This window comes from Silurus aristotelis, assembly GCF_946808225.1.
Source record: "Silurus aristotelis genome assembly, chromosome: 15".
Classification (NCBI taxonomy): Eukaryota; Metazoa; Chordata; class Actinopteri; order Siluriformes; family Siluridae; genus Silurus; species Silurus aristotelis.
This window is the reverse complement of record NC_139588.1, coordinates 25,205,440-25,227,198: the sequence shown is the minus strand read 5'-3', so window position 1 is coordinate 25,227,198 and position 21,759 is coordinate 25,205,440. Positions and strand designations below refer to the sequence as shown.

Here is a 21,759-nt window from a genome sequence, read left to right as displayed (position 1 = left end):
CATGAGTCAGGTGTGCGTTCATCTCACCTACTCTACACACACACACACACGAGTCAGGTGTGCGTTCATCTCACCTTCTCTACACACACGAGTCAGGTGTGCGTTCATCTCACCTTCTCTACACACACGAGTCAGGTGTGTGTTCATCTCACCTTCTCTACACACACGAGTCAGGTGTGCGTTCATCTCACCTACTTTACACACACGAGTCAGGTGTGCGTTCATCTCACCTTCTCTACACACACACACACACACACATGAGTCAGGTGTGCGTTCATCTCACCTTCTCTACACACACACACACACACACATGAGTCAGGTGTGCGTTCATCTCACCTACTCTACACACACACACACACGAGTCAGGTGTGCGTTCATCTCACCTTCTCTACACACACACACACACACACATGAGTCAGGTGTGCGTTCATCTCACCTACTCTACACACACACACACACGAGTCAGGTGTGTGTTCATCTCATCTTCTCTACACACACGAGTCAGGTGTGTGTTCATCTCACCTTCTCTACACACACGAGTCAGGTGTGCGTTCATCTCACCTACTCTACACACACGAGTCAGGTGTGCGTTCATCTCACCTTCTCTACACACACACACACACACACATGAGTCAGGTGTGCGTTCATCTCACCTACTCTACACACACACACACACGAGTCAGGTGTGCGTTCATCTCACCTTCTCTACACACACGAGTCAGGTGTGCGTTCATCTCACCTACTCTACACACACGAGTCAGGTGTGCGTTCATCTCACCTTCTCTACACACACGAGTCAGGTGTGCGTTCATCTCACCTGCTCTACACACACGAGTCAGGTGTGTGTTCATCTCACCTACTCTACACACACGAGTCAGGTGTGTGTTCATCTCACCTACTCTACACACACGAGTCAGGTGTGCGTTCATCTCACCTTCTCTACACACACGAGTCAGGTGTGCGTTCATCTCACCTTCTCTACACACACGAGTCAGGTGTGTGTTCATCTCACCTACTCTACACACACACACACACGAGTCAGGTGTGCGTTCATCTCACCTTCTCTACACACACGAGTCAGGTGTGTGTTCATCTCACCTACTCTACACACACGAGTCAGGTGTGTGTTCATCTCAACTACTCTACACACACGAGTCAGGTGCGCGTTCATCTCACCTTCTCTACACACACGAGTCAGGTGTGTGTTCATCTCACCTACTCTACACACACACACACACACGAGTCAGGTGCGTGTTCATCTCACCTACTCTACACACACGAGTCAGGTGTGTGTTCATCTCACCTACTCTACACACACACACACACACACGAGTCAGGTGCGTGTTTATCTTACCTGCTCTACACACACGAGTCAGGTGCGTGTTCATCTCACCTTCTCTACACACACGAGTCAGGTGTGTGTTCATCTCACCTACTCTACACACACGAGTCAGGTGTGCGTTCATCTCACCTTCTCTACACACACGAGTCAGGTGTGCGTTCATCTCACCTTCACTACACACACGAGTCAGGTGTGCGTTCATCTCACCTTCTCTACACACACGAGTCAGGTGTGCGTTCATCTCACCTACTCTACACACACGAGTCAGGTGCGTGTTCATCTCACCTTCTCTACACACACGAGTCAGGTGCGTGTTCATCTCACCTTCTCTACACACACGAGTCAGGTGCGTGTTCATCTCACCTTCTCTACACACACGAGTCAGGTGTGTGTTCATCTCATCTACTCTACACACACGAGTCAGGTGTGTGTTCATCTCACCTACTCTACACACACGAGTCAGGTGCGCGTTCATCTCACCTTCTCTACACACACGAGTCAGGTGCGTGTTCATCTCACCTTCTCTACACACACGAGTCAGGTGCGCGTTCATCTCACCTTCTCTACACACACGAGTCAGGTGTGCGTTCATCTCACCTTCACTACACACACGAGTCAGGTGTGCGTTCATCTCACCTTCACTACACACACGAGTCAGGTGTGCGTTCATCTCACCTACTCTACACACACGAGTCAGGTGTGCGTTCATCTCACCTACTCTACACACACGAGTCAGGTGTGCGTTCATCTCACCTTCACTACACACACGAGTCAGGTGTGCGTTCATCTCACCTACTCTACACACACGAGTCAGGTGTGCGTTCATCTCACCTTCACTACACACACGAGTCAGGTGTGCGTTCATCTCACCTTCACTACACACACGAGTCAGGTGTGCGTTCATCTCACCTACTCTACACACACGAGTCAGGTGTGCGTTCATCTCACCTTCACTACACACACGAGTCAGGTGTGCGTTCATCTCACTTTCTCCACACACACGAGTCAGGTGTGCGTTCATCTCACCTGCTCTACACACACGAGTCAGGTGTGCGTTCATCTCACCTGCTCTACACACACGAGTCAGGTGTGCGTTCATCTCACCTACTCTACACACACGAGTCAGGTGTGTGTTCATCTCACCTACTCTACACACACGAGTCAGGTGTGTGTTCATCTCACCTACTCTACACACACGAGTCAGGTGTGTGTTCATCTCACCTACTCTACACACACGAGTCAGGTGTGTGTTTATCTCACCTACTCTACACACACACACACGAGTCAGGTGTGTGTTCATCTCACCTTCTCTACACACACGAGTCAGGTGTGTGTTCATCTCACCTTCTCTACACACACGAGTCAGGTGTGCGTTCATCTCACCTTCTCTACACACACGAGTCAGGTGTGCGTTCATCTCACCTTCTCCACACACACGAGTCAGGTGTGCGTTCATCTCATCTACTCTACACACACGAGTCAGGTGTGCGTTCATCTCATCTACTCTACACACACGAGTCAGGTGTGTGTTCATCTCATCTTCTCCACACACACGAGTCAGGTTTGTGTTCATCTCATCTACTCTACACACACGAGTCAGGTGTGCGTTCATCTCACCTTCTCTACACACACGAGTCAGGTGTGTGTTCATCTCATCTACTCTACACACACGAGTCAGGTGTGTGTTCATCTCACCTACTCTACACACACGAGTCAGGTGTGTGTTCATCTCACCTACTCTACACACACACACACACGAGTCAGGTGTGTGTTCATCTCACCTGCTCTACACACACGAGTCAGGTGTGTGTTCATCTCACCTTCTCTACACACACGAGTCAGGTGTGTGTTCATCTCACCTTCACTACACACACGAGTCAGGTGTGTGTTCATCTCATCTACTCTACACACACGAGTCAAGTGTGCGTTCATCTCACCTACTCTACACACACGAGTCAGGTGTGCGTTCATCTCATCTACTCTACACACACGAGTCAGGTGTGTGTTCATCTCATCTTCTCCACACACACGAGTCAGGTGTGCGTTCATCTCACCTACTCTACACACACGAGTCAGGTGTGTGTTCATCTCACCTACTCTACACACACGAGTCAGGTGTGTGTTCATCTCACCTACTCTACACACACGAGTCAGGTGTGTGTTCATCTCACCTACTCTACACACACACACACACGAGTCAGGTGTGTGTTCATCTCACCTGCTCTACACACACGAGTCAGGTGTGTGTTCATCTCACCCACTCTACACACACACACACACGAGTCAGGTGTGTGTTCATCTCACCTACTCTACACACACGAGTCAGGTGTGTGTTCATCTCACCTTCACTACACACACGAGTCAGGTGTGTGTTCATCTCATCTACTCTACACACACGAGTCAGGTGTGCGTTCATCTCACCTACTCTACACACACGAGTCAGGTGTGTGTTCATCTCACCTACTCTACACACACACACACACGAGTCAGGTGTGTGTTCATCTCATCTACTCTACACACACGAGTCAGGTGTGTGTTCATCTCACCTACTCTACACACACGAGTCAGGTGTGTGTTCATCTCATCTACTCTACACACACGAGTCAGGTGTGTGTTCATCTCACCTTCACTACACACACGAGTCAGGTGTGCGTTCATCTCATCTACTCTACACACACGAGTCAGGTGTGTGTTCATCTCACCTTCTCTACACACACGAGCCAGGTGTGTGTTCATCTCATCTACTCTACACACACGAGCCAGGTGTGTGTTCATCTCACCTTCACTACACACACGAGTCAGGTGTGCGTTCATCTCATCTACTCTACACACACGAGTCAGGTGTGTGTTCATCTCACCTTCTTTACGCACACGAGTCAGGTGCGTGTTCATCTCATCTACTCTACACACACGAGTCAGGTGTGTGTTCATCTCACCTACTCTACACACACGAGTCAGGTGTGTGTTCATCTCACCTACTCTACACACACGAGTCAGGTGTGTGTTCATCTCACCTTCTCTACACACACGAGTCAGGTGTGCGTTCATCTCACCTACTCTACACACACACACACACACGAGTCAGGTGTGTGTTCATCTCACCTACTCTACACACACGAGTCAGGTGTGCGTTCATCTCACCTTCTCTACACACACGAGTCAGGTGTGCGTTCATCTCACCTTCACTACACACACGAGTCAGGTGTGTGTTCATCTCATCTACTCTACACACACGAGTCAGGTGTGCGTTCATCTCACCTTCTCTACACACACGAGTCAGGTGTGCGTTCATCTCACCTTCTCTACACACACGAGTCAGGTGTGCGTTCATCTCACCTACTCTACACACACGAGTCAGGTGCGCGTTCATCTCACCTACTCTACACACACGAGTCAGGTGTGCGTTCATCTCACCTACTCTACACACACGAGTCAGATGTGTGTTCATCTCACCTACTCTACACACACACACACACGAGTCAGGTGTGTGTTCATCTCATCTACTCTACACACACGAGTCAGGTGTGTGTTCATCTCACCTACTCTACACACACGAGTCAGGTGTGTGTTCATCTCACCTACTCTACACACACACACACACGAGTCAGGTGTGTGTTCATCTCATCTACTCTACACACACGAGTCAGGTGTGTGTTCATCTCACCTTCACTACACACACGAGTCAGGTGTGCGTTCATCTCATCTACTCTACACACACGAGTCAGGTGTGCGTTCATCTCACCTACTCTACACACACGAGTCAGGTGTGTGTTCATCTCATCTACTCTACACACACGAGTCAGGTGTGTGTTCATCTCACCTACTCTACACACACACACACACACGAGTCAGGTGTGCGTTCATCTCACCTTCTCTACACACACGAGTCAGGTGTGCGTTCATCTCACCTACTCTACACACACGAGTCAGGTGTGTGTTCATCTCACCTTCACTACACACACGAGTCAGGTGTGTGTTCATCTCATCTACTCTACACACACGAGTCAGGTGTGTGTTCATCTCACCTACTCTACACACACGAGTCAGGTGTGTGTTCATCTCACCTTCACTACACACACGAGTCAGGTGTGTGTTCATCTCACCTACTCTACACACACGAGTCAGGTGTGTGTTCATCTCACCAACTCTACACACACGAGTCAGGTGTGTGTTCATCTCACCTACTCTACACACACGAGTCAGGTGTGTGTTCATCTCACCTTCACTAAACACACGAGTCAGGTGTGCGTTCATTTCACCTTCTCCACACACACGAGTCAGGTGTGTGTTCATCTCACCTACTCTACACACACACACACACGAGTCAGGTGTGCGTTCATCTCACCTTCTCTACACACACGAGTCAGGTGTGCGTTCATCTCATCTACTCTACACACACGAGTCAGGTGTGTGTTCATCTCACCTACTCTACACACACGAGTCAGGTGTGTGTTCATCTCACCTTCACTACACACACGAGTCAGGTGTGCGTTCATCTCACCTTCACTACACACACGAGTCAGGTGTGCGTTCATCTCACCTACTCTACACACACGAGTCAGGTGTGTGTTCATCTCACCTTCACTACACACACGAGTCAGGTGTGCGTTCATCTCACCTTCACTACACACACGAGTCAGGTGTGCGTTCATCTCACCTACTCTACACACACGAGTCAGGTGTGCGTTCATCTCACCTTCACTACACACACGAGTCAGGTGTGCGTTCATCTCACTTTCTCCACACACACGAGTCAGGTGTGTGTTCATCTCACTTTCTCCACACACACGAGTCAGGTGTGCGTTCATCTCACCTTCTCTACACACACGAGTCAGGTGTGCGTTCATCTCACCTACTCTACACACACGAGTCAGGTGTGTGTTCATCTCACCTACTCTACACACACGAGTCAGGTGTGTGTTCATCTCACCTACTCTACACACACGAGTCAGGTGTGCGTTCATTTCACCTACTCTACACACACACACACGAGTCAGGTGTGTGTTCATCTCACCTTCTCTACACACACGAGTCAGGTGTGCGTTCATCTCACCTTCTCTACACACACGAGTCAGGTGTGCGTTCATCTCACCTTCTCTACACACACGAGTCAGGTGTGCGTTCATCTCACCTTCTCTACACACACGAGTCAGGTGTGCGTTCATCTCACCTTCTCCACACACACGAGTCAGGTGTGCGTTCATCTCATCTACTCTACACACACGAGTCAAGTGTGCGTTCATCTCACCTACTCTACACACACGAGTCAGGTGTGCGTTCATCTCATCTACTCTACACACACGAGTCAGGTGTGTGTTCATCTCATCTTCTCCACACACACGAGTCAGGTTTGTGTTCATCTCATCTACTCTACACACACGAGTCAGGTGTGCGTTCATCTCACCTTCTCTACACACACGAGTCAGGTGTGTGTTCATCTCATCTACTCTACACACACGAGTCAGGTGTGTGTTCATCTCATCTACTCTACACACACGAGTCAGGTGTGTGTTCATCTCACCTACTCTACACACACGAGTCAGGTGTGTGTTCATCTCATCTACTCTACACACACGAGTCAGGTGTGTGTTCATCTCACCTACTCTACACACACGAGTCAGGTGTGTGTTCATCTCACCTACTCTACACACACGAGTCAGGTGTGTGTTCATCTCACCTACTCTACACACACGAGTCAGGTGTGTGTTCATCTCACCTACTCTACACACACGAGTCAGGTGTGTGTTCATCTCACCTACTCTACACACACACACACACGAGTCAGGTGTGTGTTCATCTCACCTGCTCTACACACACGAGTCAGGTGTGTGTTCATCTCACCTACTCTACACACACACACACACGAGTCAGGTGTGTGTTCATCTCACCTACTCTACACACACGAGTCAGGTGTGTGTTCATCTCACCTTCACTACACACACGAGTCAGGTGTGCGTTCATCTCACCTACCCTACACACACGAGTCAGGTGTGTGTTCATCTCACCTACTCTACACACACACACACACGAGTCAGGTGTGTGTTCATCTCATCTACTCTACACACACGAGTCAGGTGTGTGTTCATCTCACCTACTCTACACACACGAGTCAGGTGTGTGTTCATCTCACCTTCACTACACACACGAGTCAGGTGTGTGTTCATCTCACCTGCTCTACACACACAAGTCAGGTGTGCGTTCATCTCACCTTCTCTACACACACGAGTCAGGTGTGCGTTCATCTCACCTACTGTACACAAACGAGTCAGGTGTGCGTTCATCTCACCTACTCTACACACTCACACACACACGAGTCAGGTGTGTGTTCATCTCACCTTCTCTACACACACACACACACACACATGAGTCAGGTGTGCGTTCATCTCACCTACTCTACACACACACACACACGAGTCAGGTGTGCGTTCATCTCACCTACTCTACACACACGAGTCAGGTGTGCGTTCATCTCACCTACTCTACACACACGAGTCAGGTGTGCGTTCATCTCACCTTCTCTACACACACACACACACACACATGAGTCAGGTGTGCGTTCATCTCACCTACTCTACACACACACACACACGAGTCAGGTGTGCGTTCATCTCACCTACTCTACACACACGAGTCAGGTGTGCGTTCATCTCACCTACTCTACACACACGAGTCAGGTGTGCGTTCATCTCACCTTCTCTACACACACGAGTCAGGTGTGCGTTCATCTCACCTACTCTACACACACGAGTCAGGTGCGCGTTCATCTCACCTACTCTACACACACGAGTCAGGTGTGTGTTCATCTCACCTTCTCTACACACACGAGTCAGGTGTGTGTTCATCTCACCTACTCTACACACACACACACACACGAGTCAGGTGTGTGTTCATCTCACCTACTCTACACACACGAGTCAGGTGTGCGTTCATCTCACCTTCTCTACACACACGAGTCAGGTGTGCGTTCATCTCACCTACTCTACACACACACACACACACGAGTCAGGTGTGTGTTCATCTCACCTACTCTACACACACGAGTCAGGTGTGCGTTCATCTCACCTTCTCTACACACACGAGTCAGGTGTGCGTTCATCTCACCTACTCTACACACACACACACACACACGAGTCAGGTGCGTGTTCATCTCACCTTCTCTACACACATGAGTCAGGTGTGCGTTCATCTCACCTACTCTACACACACACACACACGAGTCAGGTGTGCGTTCATCTCACCTTCTCTACACACACGAGTCAGGTGTGCGTTCATCTCACCTTCTCTACACACACGAGTCAGGTGTGTGTTCATCTCACCTTCTCTACACACACGAGTCAGGTGTGCGTTCATCTCACCTACTCTACACACACGAGTCAGGTGTGCGTTCATCTCACCTTCTCTACACACACACACACACACACATGAGTCAGGTGTGCGTTCATCTCACCTTCTCTACACACACACACACACACACATGAGTCAGGTGTGCGTTCATCTCACCTACTCTACACACACACACACACGAGTCAGGTGTGCGTTCATCTCACCTTCTCTACACACACACACACACACACATGAGTCAGGTGTGCGTTCATCTCACCTACTCTACACACACACACACACGAGTCAGGTGTGTGTTCATCTCATCTTCTCTACACACACGAGTCAGGTGTGTGTTCATCTCACCTTCTCTACACACACGAGTCAGGTGTGCGTTCATCTCACCTACTCTACACACACGAGTCAGGTGTGCGTTCATCTCACCTTCTCTACACACACACACACACACACATGAGTCAGGTGTGCGTTCATCTCACCTACTCTACACACACACACACACGAGTCAGGTGTGCGTTCATCTCACCTTCTCTACACACACGAGTCAGGTGTGCGTTCATCTCACCTACTCTACACACACGAGTCAGGTGTGCGTTCATCTCACCTTCTCTACACACACGAGTCAGGTGTGCGTTCATCTCACCTGCTCTACACACACGAGTCAGGTGTGTGTTCATCTCACCTACTCTACACACACGAGTCAGGTGTGTGTTCATCTCACCTACTCTACACACACGAGTCAGGTGTGCGTTCATCTCACCTTCTCTACACACACGAGTCAGGTGTGCGTTCATCTCACCTTCTCTACACACACGAGTCAGGTGTGTGTTCATCTCACCTACTCTACACACACACACACACGAGTCAGGTGTGCGTTCATCTCACCTTCTCTACACACACGAGTCAGGTGTGTGTTCATCTCACCTACTCTACACACACGAGTCAGGTGTGTGTTCATCTCAACTACTCTACACACACGAGTCAGGTGCGCGTTCATCTCACCTTCTCTACACACACGAGTCAGGTGTGTGTTCATCTCACCTACTCTACACACACACACACACACGAGTCAGGTGCGTGTTCATCTCACCTACTCTACACACACGAGTCAGGTGTGTGTTCATCTCACCTACTCTACACACACACACACACACACGAGTCAGGTGCGTGTTTATCTTACCTGCTCTACACACACGAGTCAGGTGCGTGTTCATCTCACCTTCTCTACACACACGAGTCAGGTGTGTGTTCATCTCACCTACTCTACACACACGAGTCAGGTGTGCGTTCATCTCACCTTCTCTACACACACGAGTCAGGTGTGCGTTCATCTCACCTTCACTACACACACGAGTCAGGTGTGCGTTCATCTCACCTTCTCTACACACACGAGTCAGGTGTGCGTTCATCTCACCTACTCTACACACACGAGTCAGGTGCGTGTTCATCTCACCTTCTCTACACACACGAGTCAGGTGCGTGTTCATCTCACCTTCTCTACACACACGAGTCAGGTGCGTGTTCATCTCACCTTCTCTACACACACGAGTCAGGTGCGTGTTCATCTCATCTACTCTACACACACGAGTCAGGTGTGTGTTCATCTCACCTACTCTACACACACGAGTCAGGTGCGCGTTCATCTCACCTTCTCTACACACACGAGTCAGGTGCGTGTTCATCTCACCTTCTCTACACACACGAGTCAGGTGCGCGTTCATCTCACCTTCTCTACACACACGAGTCAGGTGTGCGTTCATCTCACCTTCACTACACACACGAGTCAGGTGCGCGTTCATCTCACTTTCTCCACACACACGAGTCAGGTGTGCGTTCATCTCACCTTCTCTACACACACGAGTCAGGTGTGTGTTCATCTCACCTGCTCTACACACACGAGTCAGGTGTGCGTTCATCTCATCTACTCTACACACACGAGTCAGGTGTGCGTTCATCTCACCTGCTCTACACACACGAGTCAGGTGTGTGTTCATCTCACCTACTCTACACACACGAGTCAGGTGTGTGTTCATCTCACCTACTCTACACACACACACACACGAGTCTGGTGTGCGTTCATCTCACCTTCTCTACACACACGAGTCAGGTGTGTGTTCATCTCACCTACTCTACACACACACACACACACGAGTCAGGTGCGTGTTCATCTCACCTTCTCTACACACACGAGTCAGGTGTGTGTTCATCTCACCTTCTCTACACACACGAGTCAGGTGTGTGTTCATCTCACCTACTCTACACACACGAGTCAGGTGTGCGTTCATCTCACCTTCTCTACACACACGAGTCAGGTGTGCGTTCATCTCACCTACTCTACACACACGAGTCAGGTGTGCGTTCATCTCACCTACTCTACACACACGAGTCAGGTGTGCGTTCATCTCACCTTCTCTACACACACGAGTCAGGTGTGTGTTCATCTCACCTACTCTACACACACACACACACACGAGTCAGGTGCGTGTTCATCTCACCTACTCTACACACACGAGTCAGGTGTGCGTTCATCTCACCTTCTCTACACACACGAGTCAGGTGTGTGTTCATCTCACCTACTCTACACACACACACACACGAGTCAGGTGTGCGTTCATCTCACCTTCTCTACACACACGAGTCAGGTGTGTGTTCATCTCACCTACTCTACACACACACACACACGAGTCAGGTGCGTGTTCATCTCACCTACTCTACACACACGAGTCAGGTGTGTGTTCATCTCACCTACTCTACACACACACACACACACACACACGAGTCAGGTGCGGGTTTATCTTACCTACTTTACACACACGAGTCAGGTGCGTGTTCATCTCACCTTCTCTACACACACGAGTCAGGTGTGTGTTCATCTCACCTACTCTACACACACGAGTCAGGTGCGCGTTCATCTCACCTTCTCTACACACACGAGTCAGGTGTGTGTTCATCTCACCTACTCTACACACACGAGTCAGGTGCGCGTTCATCTCACCTTCTCTACACACACGAGTCAGGTGCGCGTTCATCTCACCTTCTCTACACACACGAGTCAGGTGCGCGTTCATCTCACCTTCTCTACACACACGAGTCAGGTGCGCGTTCATCTCACCTTCACTACACACACGAGTCAGGTGTGTGTTCATCTCACCTTCTCTACACACACGAGTCAGGTGTGTGTTCATCTCACCTACTCTACACACACGAGTCAGGTGTGCGTTCATCTCACCTTCACTACACACACGAGTCAGGTGTGTGTTCATCTCACTTTCTCCACACACACGAGTCAGGTGTGCGTTTATCTCATCTACTCTACACACACGAGTCAGGTGTGCGTTCATCTCACCTTCTCTACACACACGAGTCAGGTGTGTGTTCATCTCACCTACTCTACACACACACACACACGAGTCAGGTGTGCGTTTATCTCATCTTCTCTACACACACGAGTCAGGTGTGCGTTCATCTCATCTACTCTACACACACGAGTCAGGTGTGCGTTCATCTCATCTACTCTACACACACAAATCAGGTGTGTGTTCATCTCACCTTCTCTACACACACGAGTCAGGTGTGTGTTCATCTCATCTACTCTACACACACAAATCAGGTGTGTGTTCATCTCACCTTCTCTACACACACGAGTCAGGTGTGCGTTCATCTCACCTTCTCTACACACACGAGTCAGGTGTGCGTTCATCTCACCTTCTCTACACACACGAGTCAGGTGTGTGTTCATCTCACCTACTCTACACACACACACACACGAGTCAGGTGTGCGTTCATCTCACCTTCTCTACACACACGAGTCAGGTGTGTGTTCATCTCACCTACTCTACACACACGAGTCAGGTGTGTGTTCATCTCAACTACTCTACACACACGAGTCAGGTGCGCGTTCATCTCACCTTCTCTACACACACGAGTCAGGTGTGTGTTCATCTCACCTACTCTACACACACACACACACACGAGTCAGGTGTGTGTTCATCTCACCTACTCTACACACACACACACACACACACGAGTCAGGTGCGTGTTTATCTTACCTGCTCTACACACACGTGTCAGGTGCGTGTTCATCTCACCTTCTCTACACACACGAGTCAGGTGTGTGTTCATCTCACCTACTCTACACACACGAGTCAGGTGTGCGTTCATCTCACCTTCTCTACACACACGAGTCAGGTGTGCGTTCATCTCACCTTCACTACACACACGAGTCAGGTGCGCGTTCATCTCACCTTCTCTACACACACGAGTCAGGTGTGCGTTCATCTCACCTACTCTACACACACGAGTCAGGTGCGTGTTCATCTCACCTTCTCTACACACACGAGTCAGGTGCGCGTTCATCTCACCTTCTCTACACACACGAGTCAGGTGCGTGTTCATCTCACCTTCTCTACACACACGAGTCAGGTGCGCGTTCATCTCACCTTCTCTACACACACGAGTCAGGTGTGCGTTCATCTCACCTTCACTACACACACGAGTCAGGTGTGTGTTCATCTCACCTTCTCTACACACACGAGTCAGGTGTGTGTTCATCTCACCTACTCTACACACACGAGTCAGGTGTGCGTTCATCTCACCTTCACTACACACACGAGTCAGGTGTGTGTTCATCTCACTTTCTCCACACACACGAGTCAGGTGTGCGTTCATCTCACCTTCTCTACACACACGAGTCAGGTGTGCGTTCATCTCACCTGCTCTACACACACGAGTCAGGTGTGCGTTCATCTCATCTACTCTACACACACGAGTCAGGTGTGCGTTCATCTCACCTACTCTACACACACGAGTCAGGTGTGCGTTCATCTCATCTACTCTACACACACGAGTCAGGTGTGCGTTCATCTCACCTTCTCTACACACACGAGTCAGGTGTGCGTTCATCTCACCTACTCTACACACACGAGTCAGGTGTGCGTTCATCTCATCTACTCTACACACACGAGTCAGGTGTGCGTTCATCTCACCTACTCTACACACACGAGTCAGGTGTGCGTTCATCTCACCTACTCTACACACACGAGTCAGGTGCGCGTTCATCTCACCTTCTCTACACACACGAGTCAGGTGCGTGTTCATCTCACCTTCTCTACACACACGAGTCAGGTGCGCGTTCATCTCACCTTCTCTACACACACGAGTCAGGTGCGCGTTCATCTCACCTTCACTACACACACGAGTCAGGTGTGCGTTCATCTCACCTTCACTACACACACGAGTCAGGTGTGCGTTCATCTCACTTTCTCCACACACACGAGTCAGGTGTGCGTTCATCTCACCTTCTCTACACACACGAGTCAGGTGTGTGTTCATCTCACCTGCTCTACACACACGAGTCAGGTGTGCGTTCATCTCATCTACTCTACACACACGAGTCAGGTGTGCGTTCATCTCACCTGCTCTACACACACGAGTCAGGTGTGTGTTCATCTCACCTACTCTACACACACGAGTCAGGTGTGTGTTCATCTCACCTACTCTACACACACACACACACGAGTCTGGTGTGCGTTCATCTCACCTTCTCTACACACACGAGTCAGGTGTGTGTTCATCTCACCTACTCTACACACACACACACACACGAGTCAGGTGCGTGTTCATCTCACCTACTCTACACACACGAGTCAGGTGTGTGTTCATCTCACCTTCTCTACACACACGAGTCAGGTGTGTGTTCATCTCACCTACTCTACACACACGAGTCAGGTGTGCGTTCATCTCACCTACTCTACACACACGAGTCAGGTGTGCGTTCATCTCACCTTCTCTACACACACGAGTCAGGTGTGTGTTCATCTCACCTACTCTACACACACACACACACGAGTCAGGTGTGCGTTCATCTCACCTTCTCTACACACACGAGTCAGGTGTGTGTTCATCTCACCTACTCTACACACACACACACACGAGTCAGGTGCGTGTTCATCTCACCTACTCTACACACACGAGTCAGGTGTGTGTTCATCTCACCTACTCTACACACACACACACACACACACGAGTCAGGTGCGGGTTTATCTTACCTACTTTACACACACGAGTCAGGTGCGTGTTCATCTCACCTTCTCTACACACACGAGTCAGGTGTGTGTTCATCTCACCTACTCTACACACACGAGTCAGGTGTGCGTTCATCTCACCTTCACTACACACACGAGTCAGGTGTGCGTTCATCTCACCTTCACTACACACACGAGTCAGGTGTGCGTTTATCTCACCTTCTCTACACACACGAGTCAGGTGTGCGTTCATCTCACCTACTCTACACACACGAGTCAGGTGCGCGTTCATCTCACCTTCTCTACACACACGAGTCAGGTGTGCGTTCATCTCACCTTCTCTACACACACGAGTCAGGTGTGCGTTCATCTCACCTTCACTACACACACGAGTCAGGTGTGTGTTCATCTCACTTTCTCCACACACACGAGTCAGGTGTGCGTTTATCTCATCTACTCTACACACACGAGTCAGGTGTGCGTTCATCTCACCTTCTCTACACACACGAGTCAGGTGTGTGTTCATCTCACCTACTCTACACACACACACACACGAGTCAGGTGTGCGTTTATCTCATCTTCTCTACACACACGAGTCAGGTGTGTGTTCATCTCACCTACTCTACACACACGAGTCAGGTGTGCGTTCATCTCATCTACTCTACACACACGAGTCAGGTGTGCGTTCATCTCATCTACTCTACACACACAAATCAGGTGTGTGTTCATCTCACCTTCTCTACACACACGAGTCAGGTGTGTGTTCATCTCATCTACTCTACACACACAAATCAGGTGTGTGTTCATCTCACCTTCTCTACACACACGAGTCAGGTGTGCGTTCATCTCACCTTCTCTACACACACGAGTCAGGTGTGCGTTCATCTCACCTTCTCTACACACACGAGTCAGGTGTGTGTTCATCTCACCTACTCTACACACACACACACACACGAGTCAGGTGTGCGTTCATCTCACCTTCTCTACACACACGAGTCAGGTGTGTGTTCATCTCACCTACTCTACACACACGAGTCAGGTGTGTGTTCATCTCACCTACTCTACACACACGAGTCAGGTGTGTGTTCATCTCAACTACTCTACACACACGAGTCAGGTGCGCGTTCATCTCACCTTCTCTACACACACGAGTCAGGTGTGTGTTCATCTCACCTACTTTACACACACACACACACACGAGTCAGGTGCGTGTTCATCTCACCTACTCTACACACACGAGTCAGGTGTGTGTTCATCTCACCTACTCTACACACACACACACACACACGAGTCAGGTGCGTGTTTATCTTACCTGCTCTACACACACGTGTCAGGTGCGTGTTCATCTCACCTTCTCTACACACACGAGTCAGGTGTGTGTTCATCTCACCTACTCTACACACACGAGTCAGGTGTGCGTTCATCTCACCTTCTCTACACACACGAGTCAGGTGTGCGTTCATCTCACCTTCACTACACACACGAGTCAGGTGTGCGTTCATCTCACCTTCTCTACACACACGAGTCAGGTGTGCGTTCATCTCACCTACTCTACACACACGAGTCAGGTGTGCGTTCATCTCACCTTCTCTACACACACGAGTCAGGTGCGCGTTCATCTCACCTTCTCTACACACACGAGTCAGGTGCGTGTTCATCTCACCTTCTCTACACACACGAGTCAGGTGCGCGTTCATCTCACCTTCTCTACACACACGAGTCAGGTGTGCGTTCATCTCACCTTCACTACACACACGAGTCAGGTGTGTGTTCATCTCACCTTCTCTACACACACGAGTCAGGTGTGTGTTCATCTCACCTACTCTACACACACGAGTCAGGTGTGCGTTCATCTCACCTTCACTACACACACGAGTCAGGTGTGTGTTCATCTCACTTTCTCCACACACACGAGTCAGGTGTGCGTTCATCTCACCTTCTCTACACACACGAGTCAGGTGTGTGTTCATCTCACCTGCTCTACACACACGAGTCAGGTGTGCGTTCATCTCATCTACTCTACACACACGAGTCAGGTGTGCGTTCATCTCACCTGCTCTACACACACGAGTCAGGTGTGTGTTCATCTCATCTACTCTACACACACGAGTCAGGTGTGTGTTCATCTCACCTACTCTACACACACACACACACACGAGTCAGGTGTGCGTTCATCTCACCTTCTCTACACACACGAGTCAGGTGTGTGTTCATCTCACCTACTCTACACACACACACACACACGAGTCAGGTGCGTGTTCATCTCACCTACTCTACACACACGAGTCAGGTGTGTGTTCATCTCACCTTCTCTACACACACGAGTCAGGTGTGTGTTCATCTCACCTACTCTACACACACGAGTCAGGTGTGCGTTCATCTCACCTTCTCTACACACACGAGTCAGGTGTGCGTTCATCTCACCTACTCTACACACACGAGTCAGGTGTGCGTTCATCTCACCTTCTCTACACACACGAGTCAGGTGTGTGTTCATCTCACCTACTCTACACACACACACACACGAGTCAGGTGCGTGTTCATCTCACCTACTCTACACACACGAGTCAGGTGTGCGTTCATCTCACCTTCTCTACACACACGAGTCAGGTGTGTGTTCATCTCACCTACTCTACACACACACACACACGAGTCAGGTGTGCGTTCATCTCACCTTCTCTACACACACGAGTCAGGTGTGTGTTCATCTCACCTACTCTACACACACACACACACGAGTCAGGTGCGTGTTCATCTCACCTACTCTACACACACGAGTCAGGTGTGTGTTCATCTCACCTACTCTACACACACACACACACACACACGAGTCAGGTGCGTGTTTATCTTACCTACTCTACACACACGAGTCAGGTGCGTGTTCATCTCACCTTCTCTACACACACGAGTCAGGTGTGTGTTCATCTCACCTTCACTACACACACGAGTCAGGTGTGCGTTCATCTCACCTACTCTACACACACGAGTCAGGTGTGCGTTCATCTCACCTTCACTACACACACGAGTCAGGTGTGCGTTCATCTCACCTTCACTACACACACGAGTCAGGTGTGCGTTCATCTCACCTACTCTACACACACGAGTCAGGTGTGCGTTCATCTCACCTTCACTACACACACGAGTCAGGTGCGCGTTCATCTCACCTTCTCTACACACACGAGTCAGGTGCGCGTTCATCTCACCTTCACTACACACACGAGTCAGGTGTGCGTTCATCTCACCTACTCTACACACACGAGTCAGGTGCGCGTTCATCTCACCTTCTCTACACACACGAGTCAGGTGCGCGTTCATCTCACCTTCTCTACACACACGAGTCAGGTGTGCGTTCATCTCACCTTCACTACACACACGAGTCAGGTGTGTGTTCATCTCACCTTCTCTACACACACGAGTCAGGTGTGTGTTCATCTCACCTACTCTACACACACGAGTCAGGTGTGCGTTCATCTCACCTTCACTACACACACGAGTCAGGTGTGTGTTCATCTCACTTTCTCCACACACACGAGTCAGGTGTGCGTTTATCTCATCTACTCTACACACACGAGTCAGGTGTGCGTTCATCTCACCTTCTCTACACACACGAGTCAGGTGTGTGTTCATCTCACCTACTCTACACACACACACACACGAGTCAGGTGTGCGTTTATCTCATCTTCTCTACACACACGAGTCAGGTGTGTGTTCATCTCACCTTCTCTACACACACGAGTCAGGTGTGCGTTCATCTCATCTACTCTACACACACGAGTCAGGTGTGCGTTCATCTCATCTACTCTACACACACGAGTCAGGTGTGCGTTCATCTCATCTACTCTACACACACGAGTCAGGTGTGCGTTCATCTCATCTACTCTACACACACAAATCAGGTGTGTGTTCATCTCACCTTCTCTACACACACGAGTCAGGTGTGTGTTCATCTCATCTACTCTACACACACAAATCAGGTGTGTGTTCATCTCACCTTCTCTACACACACGAGTCAGGTGTGTGTCTGCGACTCAATTAATGTTCAGCTCAATTAACTAGTGTATTTATACACTTTAGATAAAGCGATTCTCTTTAATGTAGTTATTGAGACTCATTCATAAATTAGTTGTGGCAAAAATGCTGATTAGGGATGTAATTTTCCATGAATCTGCTCTATTAGTGATTAAAATATCACTTATCTAGTGAACGTTAGCTTGTAGCATAGCGCACTGACACTAACACACCAAAGCCGTTTCCCATGCAGTGATTTATTTGGGATGAATTGGTATAATGTTAATTTAATTAGCATATTGTTTATCTGTGCATTTACTAAATGATCACTGTGCTACATCCCAACTGACCCCAGTGTATTTTTATAATCAATTTTTATTCTGTTCTTAAGTGTCTTCATTGTAAATAAAATGTTAAAAGTTGTTTTTTAATTCCTTGTTTTGCTTTGTCATTGAACCTGAGAAAAACTTAAACTTAAAATAATCATAATGACGCCGTCTCCATGCTACAATAATAAAAGCAAAGTGTTTCACTGTGGGGACACTGTGTCTTTATCAGTACAATTTCACTGTATTATTTGTGTCCCCCTTCAAAAATTGCTCATGAGTAATTTTATATTTATTGTCCCCCCTACTGTTAAATAAAATTTACGCCTATCTATCTATCTATCTATCTATCTATCTATCTATCTATCTATCTATCTATCTATCTATCTATCTATCTATCTATCTATCTATCTATCTATCTATCTATCATTAATATGATGTGAGGTCCAGTTAACAGCTAAAACAGGTAGAAGTAATAACTACTTTTTACTGTAGTACATGTCGGAGCCAAAACTTCTTTACTTTCACTTAAGTAAAAAAAGTATAATCAGTACTTCAACTTTTACCCGAGTATTTTAAACCATGAGGATCTGTACTTCTACTGAAGTAAAGGATGTGTGTACTTTTGCCACCTCTGCTCCCTGACTGCTAATGACTTTGACTCCTTCTATGAAGAAAAGATTATGGAAATCTGCCAGACCTTCACTTCCTCCCCAACAATGACTACACAACACAGCCAGGAATCTGCTACTCCTCTGTTGTCAAGTTTCTCAACCATAAAAGAAGATGAGATACTGCAAGTCATCCAATCTTGCAATCCCACCATCTGTCCTCTGGATCCAATCCCTTCAACTATGCTTCAGACCATCACACAAGATCTCCTGCTCTTCATCTCCACAATCATCAATGGGTCCTTAACATCTGGCTATGTACCAACTACATTCAAGCAAGCAAGGGTCATTCCCATCTTAAAGAAACCTGCTCTGGACCCATCAGACATCAACAACTACAGACCGGTATCACTTCTCTCCTTTCTTTCTAAATCTCTGGAATGCACTGTTTTTAACCAACTGTCTGTCTGTCTCTCACAGAACAACCTTCATGATCCGAACCAGTCTGGGTTCAAAGCGGCACATTCCACAAACGCGGCTCTTTTGGCTGTTTCTGAGAAACTGCATGCTGCTCGATCATCCAAGCTGTCATCTGTAATCATCTTTCTAGACCTTTCAGCAGCATTTGACACAGTCAACCACAAGACACTCTTATCAACCCTCAAGATTCTCCGTATCCACAGAACAGCATGGGAATGGTTTGCTTTCTACCTGGAAGATCACTCATACCAGGTAACATGAAGGGGATCCTCATCTGCCTTGTGCAGACTCACCACTGGTGTCCCACAAGGCTCGGTACATGGTTCCCTCCTTTTCTCCCACTATACCCACTCCATTGGTGAAGTCATATCCTCACATGGGTTTTCTTATCACTGCTATGCAGATGACACTCAACTCTTCTGTGATGAGATGAGTGCTCATTAACTAAAAACTCAACCCCAGCAAAACAGAACTGCTAGTCATCCCAGGTGATTTATCTTCAGGTCAAGATCTCCAAATAACACTTCATGACTCTCTGCTCTCCACTTCAGCCACTGCTCGTAACCTTGGGGTATGGACATTGAACTGTCCTTCCTCCCACATGTCACTAATGTTGCTCGTTCTTGTCGATTTCTTCTCTACAACATCCAAAGGATTCGATCATTTCTCTCCACACAGGCTGCCCAGGTTCTTGTTCAGTCTTTTGTGATTTTGAGACTGGACTACTGCAGCTCTCTGCTGGCAGGTCTTCCCCTGAATGCTATTCGTCCACTGCAAATGATCCAAAATGCAGCTGCAAGACTTGTGTTCAATCTGCCCAAGTTCTCCCACACCACCCCACTGCTGCGCTCCCTTAACTGTCTTCCAGTAGCTGCATGTATCAGATTCAAAACACTGATGATGCCTACAAGGCAAAAAATGGACCAGCACCATCTTACCTCAGTGACCTCATCACATCTCACACTGCACCACGCTGTCTGAGATCCTCCAGCACTGCTCTACTGGTACCACCTTCTCTCAGAATGAGAGGTAAGTACACTTCAAGGCTCTTCTCTGTTCTGGCACCGAGGTGGTGGAATGAACTTCCCCTAGATGTCCGTACAGCAGAGTCCCTGACTATCTTTTTGATGTGATGGTTTTGATGCGTCTCCTAAATGCTGCAAATGTAAATGATATTGCTCCAAATATTTTTTTTTTCCAAAGTTATAAATGATGAAATGCCATGTATATACATTTACTGCATTAAACAGGTTTTTAGTTTAAATCTTTCAACAAAATTTTAGTGTCTGGCGACGGTAATAAAAATGAGAGAGAAAAGAGCTAAAATTGATCATTGAAACAACAAAAACACAGAAAGAATTATGTGCTTTAACACAGAGACAACTGACCTCTGTTGACTGCTGGTGAGTAGCAACTAAATATATATAACACAGGATCTCATATATATATATGTGTGTATGTATATAAAATATGTATATAAAAAAATATATAAATGTAAGCCTCTTACTAGTTAGGTTTCTTTTATTAAACATGTGTATATAAAAGCTGTAGTCAGAATTATTTAAAAGCTCATTTTAAATAACTGCACTATTCAGATAATTTGTGTTTAAAGAGATTAACTTTTTTTTATG

General features: G+C 48.3%; 1 protein-coding gene across 1 annotated transcript in view; it reads left to right on the top strand.

Annotated features, from left to right (window-relative positions):
- LOC310737933 (uncharacterized protein) overlaps positions 1-21,513 on the top strand; it is a 184,000-nt gene extending 162,487 nt beyond the window's left edge. The window contains exon 3 of the mRNA XM_083562720.1: positions 20,015-21,513. Coding sequence (XP_083418846.1) covers positions 20,015-20,246 — 232 coding nt within the window. The 3' untranslated portion in view covers positions 20,247-21,513. The remainder of the gene's footprint in view (positions 1-20,014) is intronic.
- Positions 21,514-21,759: the final 246 nt, after the last annotated feature.